This window comes from Hippocampus guttulatus, chromosome 5 (genome assembly GCF_054856545.1).
Source record: "Hippocampus guttulatus isolate MCC_2025c chromosome 5, RoL_Hgut_1.0, whole genome shotgun sequence".
Taxonomy (NCBI): Eukaryota; Metazoa; Chordata; class Actinopteri; order Syngnathiformes; family Syngnathidae; genus Hippocampus; species Hippocampus guttulatus.
In genome coordinates, this window is record NC_141265.1 from 6326370 (window position 1) to 6334672 (window position 8303).

Genomic DNA, 8303 nt, shown 5'->3' on the forward strand with positions numbered 1-8303 from the left:
AGTATCCAAAAACAAAGGGCTGTCCAGTTCCTTAGAGCTGTACATGTTGAGTTCTAAAACAAAGGCAAATCAGATTTTTAAACAAAAACTTATCATTTATTTGAAATTCTACATCAGTGTAAAAAGTGTACAAACATTGTGATCCTATTGGATGAAGTCACAAAAAGAGAACATTTACTGTACTTATCCTTTACATCATGAGTGCCCAAGTTCGATCCTGGGGAGGGTTCCTATCCAGCCTGTTTTGGGTGTCTCCCTCCTCCAATACACCTGATTCAAATGAACAGGATCGTTATCAAGCTTCTGCAAAGCTTGCTAATGAGCTGATAATTTGTCGGGGGAGGGAGACATCGAAATTAGGCTGGATAGGTGCTCTTGAGGACCTGACTTGAGAATTCATGCTTTACATAATGACCAATATTCAAAATCACTTAGCCATATCTATCAGACTCTGCAGAGACGTGGGAACCCATGTCTTTTCTCCTTGCACAAATACCACCCCCCTGTCTATGTAGATGACAATGCGTCCAAATGTGTACAGCTGTTTGCCCTCATGCCGTTTGGCCACTATCGGCATAAACACAATGTTGTTCTCCTCTGCCTTGGTCTGGATGAGATCTTTAAAGTTTGTGGGTACACTCGCACTGGCACCCCTGTGAGCAACACTTTCAGCATCCCTGCGCTCTTGCATGGCTTCATAGTGGAAGTCCTTTCTTCTCTCCGTCTGAGTGAGATATGCAATGTTTTCTCTTGCACCTGGTTGCATGTATCCACCTGTGGGTACACATGCAGAACACATTACAGTAAGTTGTGTCACACCATATCTCCGATTCTCAACAATAATGATTGAAAGAAATGCTGAGATGGACTTGTATTGTATACATATTTGCCGAAACCCACCCATGCCTGAAGATACTGCACGGTTCATGATGTCCAGCGCTTCATTGAACTTTTCCTTTATGAGTGTCTGTGACAACAAGACATCACTGAACATGGTCTTCCAACCGAGGTACCATTTTGTGATTTCCTCATAATTAGGACTGTTGCTCAACCATGAACACAGGACCTATCGTGAACAGAGACAAGAAAGTCAAACGTGAACTAATTAGTTATGTTGCTCTGTTGGGTCTACAGATACTTTGATAGTGAAAGTTCCTTACTTGGAGCCATTTTGGAAAGAAATTTTTGTCCAGGAGGGAAACCAGACTAGATGGGGACAGCATCCCCTCCCAGTCTATCACCCAATGAAAGGGCTCCATTTGCTGCTGGTGAGGGTTAATAACCAGCTCTTCTAGACACAACGCTGCAGGGGCAAATAGTCATAATCACACCTCAACATAAAAAAAAACAATAGGGTCTTAAAAAGACATGAATAAGAAGAGGAAGTAGATTACCTAGTTTAGGGATGATGTTTTTCACCATGAAGGCCTCCCAAGCTCCTGGGCTGAAAACATCTTTCCATGGTTGCAGAATGAGGCGTGCTGAGGCATCACTGGGGTGCCACCTCTGCAAAGCATTAGCTAGTTTGCTCCTGATGGGCGCGTACAGAGGCTCGAGACGTGATTGGAGCAGAGGTAGCCAAGGGTGGATCCATGAGTGAATTGGCACCGTGTCTGTTAAGGGGTTCCACGCATCCACCTGTTAATCACAAAATAGGCTTTTGAGGTGGTGCACACAACCAAAGAAATATATCAATGTTATTTGTACAGCACTTCATACATTAAAAATGATCACAAAGTGCTGTACAGAAGTAAAAACAATCAACCGAACCACCCCCCACCCCCCACCCCTCTCACCAACCACAACATAAATTTGACATATAAATATGTCTTGCCTCTCGCTGTAGCCGAGGTAAAACAAGCTGCTCGAGCAGGTAATCTGAGATCCAAAGTGGAAGAAGAGGAGACCACAGATCAACACAGTCCACCATTGGCCCGACCATGCGAGGCTGCCACCCGGACACACAGGACCGCATCACTGGGATCCATACTTCCCACAGCAGTCTGGAACAATACACGCACATGGAATAAAAACAGGTTCTAACTTCAAACTAAAATCTATGAGGCTGTTCAATGTGTGTGTGTGTGTGTGTGTGTGTGTGTGTTTTTTACCTGTGGTAAGGGTCCATGTTTGAATCGTGACCACTATTGACAAGGTTTCTAGATTCGAGAATTGCCCTCCACTTACCAACCTCTTCAAAGCAATGAGAAGAGTCCTGAAACAAACCAAAACCGTTGGGGCTAATCAAAGCTACCGGGCTAAATCATAGCGAGTGAAAGGGATTAAACCTACCTTCAATGGATTCCAGGAAAAAAGTTTGTCTTTGAGTAAGGGATGAACTACAGCTACGGCCAAATCAGCCAAACCCATCGTCTTGTATTCTTCATAAAAGTCTGTCTGTAAAGTCTCAAAGATGTGGACGCACTCCTGAAGGGCAATTAAGAACAAAGTTTTATGAACAGAAAAGTAAGGCAAAGCAAGGCAGCTTTAGTTACATAGCACATTTCATATGTTAGGTAACACTGTGCTTCACATACACCAGTCAAAGGCAAAAAATAAGACATTTAGAAGCAAAGTGAAGAAATGTTGACTAAAATGACCAAAGTAACATACAGTGCAAGAACACGATTTTTGAAAAAGTGATTATAGAAATGCTCTAAAAGACCTCAATCACAGTTATGAGGGAAAATGTCTTTTTTAAGATGGATTAAAAAGCACTTACACGGGGGGACGAACTTCAGATCCATTGGAATTTTATTCCATTAACGTGCAGCATAACATCTAAATGCTGATGGGCTACACTAATTACCCTGAGTCTGCTGACCCCAGAACCCTATTGGTTTTATATTCAATGAGCTTTTCTTCAGGACTGTAGCAGCACATTTTATTCATTGTCAGTGCTGCGTAGTTGCTCATAAAAACAAAAATCAACATACCTGCAAAGTGGGTCCCTCCCCCGGTGCTGTCTCTGCAGAAGGAAAACGGTCCACCAAAGCCAGCACCGCTTCCATTCTGTGGATGGCGTCTTGTTCTTCTTCCAACCTGGTCTGCAGTGCCTGGGACTCATGGCTCAGCGACACCACTACATCTTTTTCATGCTGCAGGCGGCGGGCTGACTACACAGTTGGATGTGAGACCATAAAACTGTTATTGGTGTGTGATTGAATACAACACTGGTTGTGACTGATGAATAAATTGACCAATATGTTTTGATGTAAAGGCTTTCTGTAAGAAGTTCAATTTGTACCTGTAATATGTCTTGTTCCGTAAGGTCAATCAAAAGTTGAAGGTTATGTTCAAGCTCAGGGAGTGCAAAGCCGGATCCCTTCTGATCCCGCGTGGACGTGCTTGGCGGACCGTCTTCTGGCATACTGTGCTTGTTGGACATCTGACTGTAACTGGAATATACCTTTTGCTCTCTTCCAGTCATATCAATTACCTACACATAGGAAGATATAGGATGGGGGTGTCGTGTTGACCATGTTTATTTCCACTATCGAGAGGTGGTTTTCTACATAGCATTCTGTTGTTATGACATACTACATAACAGGTATAATCAGTTAACCTTGACTTGTGCCAGCTCTCCAGCAGATGCTCCTGTGCTGCGCCCAGTAAGTTTGCCTTTCGCCTTCAGTTCCTCCACAGTTTTGTACGAGTACTTGGGTTTCTTCTTTGCTCCAGTGGCTGCCGGATCTTTCCGCCACTGACCTAGTTCCTTCTGAAACTCCTAAAGAGACAGATTATTTAGAATGTCATAATCACGCTGGGTTACCTTTAACTTGCACAACTATTAAGAGTGAAGATCTGAATGCCAAAACATGTTACCTTTTCCTCCTCCTCATCCGAGTCAACCACAGGAAAATCTTGGAGACTCTGTTGGGTTCGTTCATTGCCATAAGCACCCACAGCTCCTTTTCCTTTCCGAACCTTCGCCTCAATAGGATTGACAATACCTGAAACATTAAAAAGGCAAATGGTCAGAAATTGTACATTGTAATCCCCACCCCAAAAGTAAAAGTAAGTACTCATAATTCGGTGCACCTTGCGCATTCTTGCCCAAGCCTCTGCCTGGTTGATAGCCCATTTTCTGCAGCAGTTTTTGACCAATTCCTTTGGTGTGTTTCTCCCAGGAACCAATTCCTTGTCCAGTCTGTATACCCCCTGCAAACCTCTGAGACTGGTTTCCACGGAAATTACCCTAGGAGAAAAAAAAAAGTTTTTCCTGTTCTGTTCTGAATAAAATTGGAATACAAACAAATGTAATTTATTTACTAGCTCTCCGCAACCCACCCAACATGAGTCCATGATACACTTTTGGGTCTCGACCCACCAGTTAAAAATCACTGTACTATACAACCCTTTAAGAATATTCACACCAATGAATAACAAACATTTCTTCAATCTGTAATTCACCTTTTGAAGCTTTCCAGGCGTTGTCACTCGAGCAGGTGGAGGTGCAGAAGGAGTATCATCATCAGAAGTATCAGAACCTTCTTCTTCTTCTCTTTCCTGTTTCTCATCAGCTACAGTTTTTCTTAAACCCGCACTCACAAAATTCACCGGAGCAGTGTAGTCTTTAGATCTACAAAAATAAATACTTGGTTTAATTTGTTACTCTCTAAAAAAAATGTAGGTTTTTTTGGCCCCCTTTGGATGATTATGCAGTGGCTCAAAATGGAAACAAAACCATGACTTTACCTCTTGCCTCCAAAACTGGGTCTCTCATCCTCATCAGAGTCCCTTTCTGCCCAGATGCCATAAGTCATTTGCTCCTTGGTCTGTCTGTGTCTGCGGCGGTCTGGGTTGAACTCATTGGCCAAATCCCAATCTGTGATCTCAAAATTTTCAATCTCTACACCATCCTCCTCTGCCCTCCTCCGTCCATACAGGTGTGACATTGACATTCTGGAAAGAATGATGATGAAAGAAGTACAGTCAGTGAAACGACAAATAGGATCAAGATTTACGAACGTTACAAATGCTTCGAAAGCATGGATCCATTTTATCCGTATTAAAAACGCCCGTTACGTTTTGCTGTATGAATTAGAAATGGTAAAAATCAAGAATCTCGTATCGATCTGAATTGTTTATTATCATTAACAGTAGGCGTCACGAGGATCCTGCACACAAATAAAACATTGTATAGTGTAGAACGTAAAAGAAAAATATTTACCACCTTCGTTTCTTGACGTATCGGTCAATAAAATATAAAAAATATATAATTATTGTCTTTTAATTGGTCAAATACATTCCCTATCACTCTAAAATCTAGATTGACATGGTTAGCTAACGTTAACCATTTTCTTGACGTACAGCACTCGAGAACACTTCGAGTACTTCCGGTCGAAAATGTACTTCCGCTGTTGCCCACAGTTTTAAAAAATAAAATGCAGTCCTAATTCACGAAAAAGGGACTAATTATAAGGCTTTGCTATGCATTAAGGTAATTTAAGAACACGTCATGAAAAAATAATTTGCTGCCGATTCCGACATCACTCCGGAAGTAGAAGACTGGTGTCACACCAAAATATTCCCTTGCACGTTATAAACTACTGCAGAAAAAATGCTTGGTAAAAAAAAATAGGCATTTTTTCGTTGCATATTTATATTCGAATAAATAATCTCGATGTCTGACATAGGCAGTGAATGGCAGGTGCAACGCCGACGAAAGGGCGCATCCAGAAATTTCAAGTCATTACAAATGTCGCCAGCATTGTGCAATGAGCCACTGGATGTTGGGAAAACTCTTAAAAGGATCAAAGAAATAGTGTAAGATTGCTTCATATCACCAAAAAGAATATACTTTGTTAAAATTATTTCAGACTTTTACGCAAAATCTGTCTCGTTTTCTGCAGGGCTGAAATGAGATGTGAAGGGTTTTGGAAAGAATGGAAAGGTGAGTCCCTTGAATAATAATAATAATAATAAATGTTATTTCTCAACAATTGTTTTACTAAGAAGCCAAAACAACAGAATTGAGTCACCATTGTTGTCTCCGATGGTATCTCCAATCTTCTCTCCAGAGCAGATGCTGGCGGCAGTATCATTGAACCAAAAAGACACGGAGTCCTCTTCAGGCCAACTGCATGAGAGTTTGGATGCCAAAATAAGTTCACTTGAGTGTGTATGTTATGGCCTGGGCACCTTTTCATCATGCGTGTCTGCTCGTTATCAGCTTGCTATAATGCTCCTTCTCCTGGATGCAGCAAAGGTGAAAATATATATTGATTTTGTGAGCCATGTAATGTCATGTCATGTCCAAATATACTAACGGAACTAAATGTGACTCTCCCAGATTCCATTGAAACACTGTCTAGTTTTTGATCCTGCTTTCTCCTCTGGAGAAAAAGATGTACTCCGGGAGTTGGGTCTGACTGTACTCACAGAAAATGAGGTCACTATACTTAGGCACTGATAGTTGTGTAAATTTATTTTTATTATTGTGTATTATTAACTTTATTTTTTCACCGTCTGAAATGCAGGAGGGGAAGCGATTGGCGACCAAACCCACGCTGTTTTATCTCATGCATTGTGGAAAAGCGCTGTACAACAACCTCCTGTGGAAGAACTGGAGTCCAAACTGTCTGCCACTTGTGGTAATAATTGGAAACAGCTTCAATGGCATTAGAGAGAGGTTTGTACAAGACATGTTGGATTGGAAATCATTTAAGGTGATATTTATTAGAATTTTTTTTCCCCCGTCCGGACAGGATGGTCGAAAGAGAGTTCAAACGGGACTACAGCTACATCAACCAGGCAGTGACTATATGTGAGGAGAGACAACTGACCTGTCCATCTCATCTGACTGACGTCTTTTGTGACACGGCACTCATAACCTTTAATTCTAGCAAAGTAAACACCCTCAATCAGTCTACCTGGACAGAGCCACCTGAACCACAATATCAACACTGCTCTGATTTGGAAATAATACTAAGAGAATCTCAGAATGGAGAAAGCACATGAACTATGGGATTCACTTACACTGATCAACATTGTCCCAGAAGGACAGGGAGATGATGTGGCTGCCGTTCACCGGAAGGACTTTACAGCCAACACCATGTCCAGCTGTCCACCTTAATGATTGGAATAAAAACCTCAACCTGTGTTCTGGACTTCATCCCAACCCCACAAAGGCCCACATTTGACAAAAATCACATTTTCCAATCCGCTTCTCCTCACAAGGGCCATGGGTGTGCTGGAGCCTATCCCAGCCGTCTTCAGACAGTAGGCAGGGTACACCTTGAACTGATTGCTATCCAATCTCAGGGCACACACAGACAACCAACTATTCGCGTTCACAATCACACCTAGGGACAATTTCAAGTTCCATTAACCTGCCATGCATGTTTTTGGAATGTGGGAGGAAACCGAAGTACCCGGAAAAAACCTACGCGCGCACGCGGAGAACATGCAAACACCACATTGGAAGGCCGGAGAATCGAACCCTGCATCTCTGTACTGTGAGGTGGACGTGCTAACCAGTTGACCACCGTGCCGCCCCCAACCCAATATGTTATTTAAAAACATTTGTCAGATGTAGAGCAATATTTACTTTTATGCATTAAAGCAATCACTGAGGTGAAGTGGGCAACAACTGTATGGGACTGACTTCAGTACTTGTGACAGCACCTTGGCAAAAGAACTGGCTGAAAACCAGAGCACCTGGAGCAACCCATGCAGTTATGGGGAGAATATGCATACTTCACACAAAGGCCGATCGAGTTGAAGAAGGCTGTTATGCTAAATATGAGCAAAAAAACAAAAGACTTGAAAGTATTAGCAGTTGTTTCTTTTGAATCCATCTTGGCACACGTTGGCATTTCTGGAATTGTACAAATAGGTGTGGTTTAATCTGTATACCTGTTTTATTTGTTTGACAGGAGTTGGACAGTGGGTGTTGGCACCTGTAATTTCAGTTAACGTTTGATCACATAAATCTTTGCTCTAAAATTTGGACTCGAGTATTTGTTTAATTTAAAAAAGAACTTAAAAGGGACTGGAAGTTGTTGATCTCTCAAACATCACAGTCACTGTTTTAACACTCCATTTAGTTTTGAGGAAAGTGGTTATTTCATAAACATGACAAATACAATCCAACAGGAATTTTAAAATGTATTTAAATAAATGTACATGTATTTAAAAACAAAACAAATGTATACTTAATTAAATCCACCCATCCATCCTATTTTTCCAGCTAATAGCAGGATACACAGTGGACAAATACCCAGTCACACTCACATTCTCATATATGGACAATTTAGAATACCGGTAATCAATTAATGTGTATGTTTTGGTGATGTTGG

The 8303-nt window shown here is 41.6% G+C and overlaps 2 protein-coding genes across 3 annotated transcripts; one reads left to right on the plus strand and one right to left on the minus strand.

The window, feature by feature from the left end:
- Positions 1-71: 71 nt before the first annotated feature.
- Positions 72-5481, minus strand: tfip11 (tuftelin interacting protein 11). Of its 2 annotated transcripts, none has more exons than XM_086110403.1 (15): positions 5177-5481; positions 4699-4905; positions 4414-4582; positions 4042-4198; positions 3826-3953; positions 3566-3727; positions 3248-3439; positions 2937-3116; positions 2293-2427; positions 2112-2215; positions 1835-2003; positions 1395-1638; positions 1161-1303; positions 901-1066; positions 72-774 (listed from the first exon to the last, which is right to left on the minus strand). In XM_086110403.1, the coding sequence occupies exons 2-15, from the start codon at positions 4902-4904 to the stop codon at positions 428-430; spliced, it is 2502 nt and encodes an 833-aa protein (XP_085966529.1). In that variant the 5' UTR covers position 4905; positions 5177-5481; the 3' UTR covers positions 72-427. The 2 variants fall into 2 exon arrangements, with proteins under 2 accessions (XP_085966529.1, XP_085966531.1); XM_086110405.1 differs by having other exon boundaries at positions 5174-5481.
- Positions 5482-5536: 55 nt separating this feature from the next.
- On the plus strand, positions 5537-7954 carry srrd (SRR1 domain containing). The gene is made up of 6 exons (XM_086110408.1): positions 5537-5769; positions 5856-5896; positions 6024-6211; positions 6296-6394; positions 6483-6634; positions 6711-7954. Exons 1-6 carry the CDS (start codon positions 5627-5629, stop codon positions 6961-6963), a joined length of 876 nt encoding a protein of 291 aa, XP_085966534.1. The 5' UTR covers positions 5537-5626; the 3' UTR covers positions 6964-7954.
- Positions 7955-8303: the final 349 nt, after the last annotated feature.

Excerpts from the sequence above, each read along its gene's own strand:
- tfip11 (XM_086110403.1), bottom strand. The coding sequence starts at position 4,904 with ATGTCAATGTCACACCTGTATGGACGGAGGAGGGCAGAGGAGGATGGT. Across the intron at positions 3,954-4,041 it reads CTTGGGCAAGAATGCGCAAG|GTATTGTCAATCCTATTGAG; the intron begins GTGCACCGAATT and ends TTAATGTTTCAG. Across the intron at positions 3,440-3,565 it reads GAGAGCTGGCACAAGTCAAG|GTAATTGATATGACTGGAAG; the intron begins GTTAACTGATTA and ends TCCTATGTGTAG.
- srrd (XM_086110408.1), top strand. The coding sequence starts at position 5,627 with ATGTCTGACATAGGCAGTGAATGGCAGGTGCAACGCCGACGAAAGGGC. Across the intron at positions 6,395-6,482 it reads CTGTACTCACAGAAAATGAG|GAGGGGAAGCGATTGGCGAC; the intron begins GTCACTATACTT and ends TCTGAAATGCAG. Across the intron at positions 6,635-6,710 it reads TTCAATGGCATTAGAGAGAG|GATGGTCGAAAGAGAGTTCA; the intron begins GTTTGTACAAGA and ends CCGTCCGGACAG.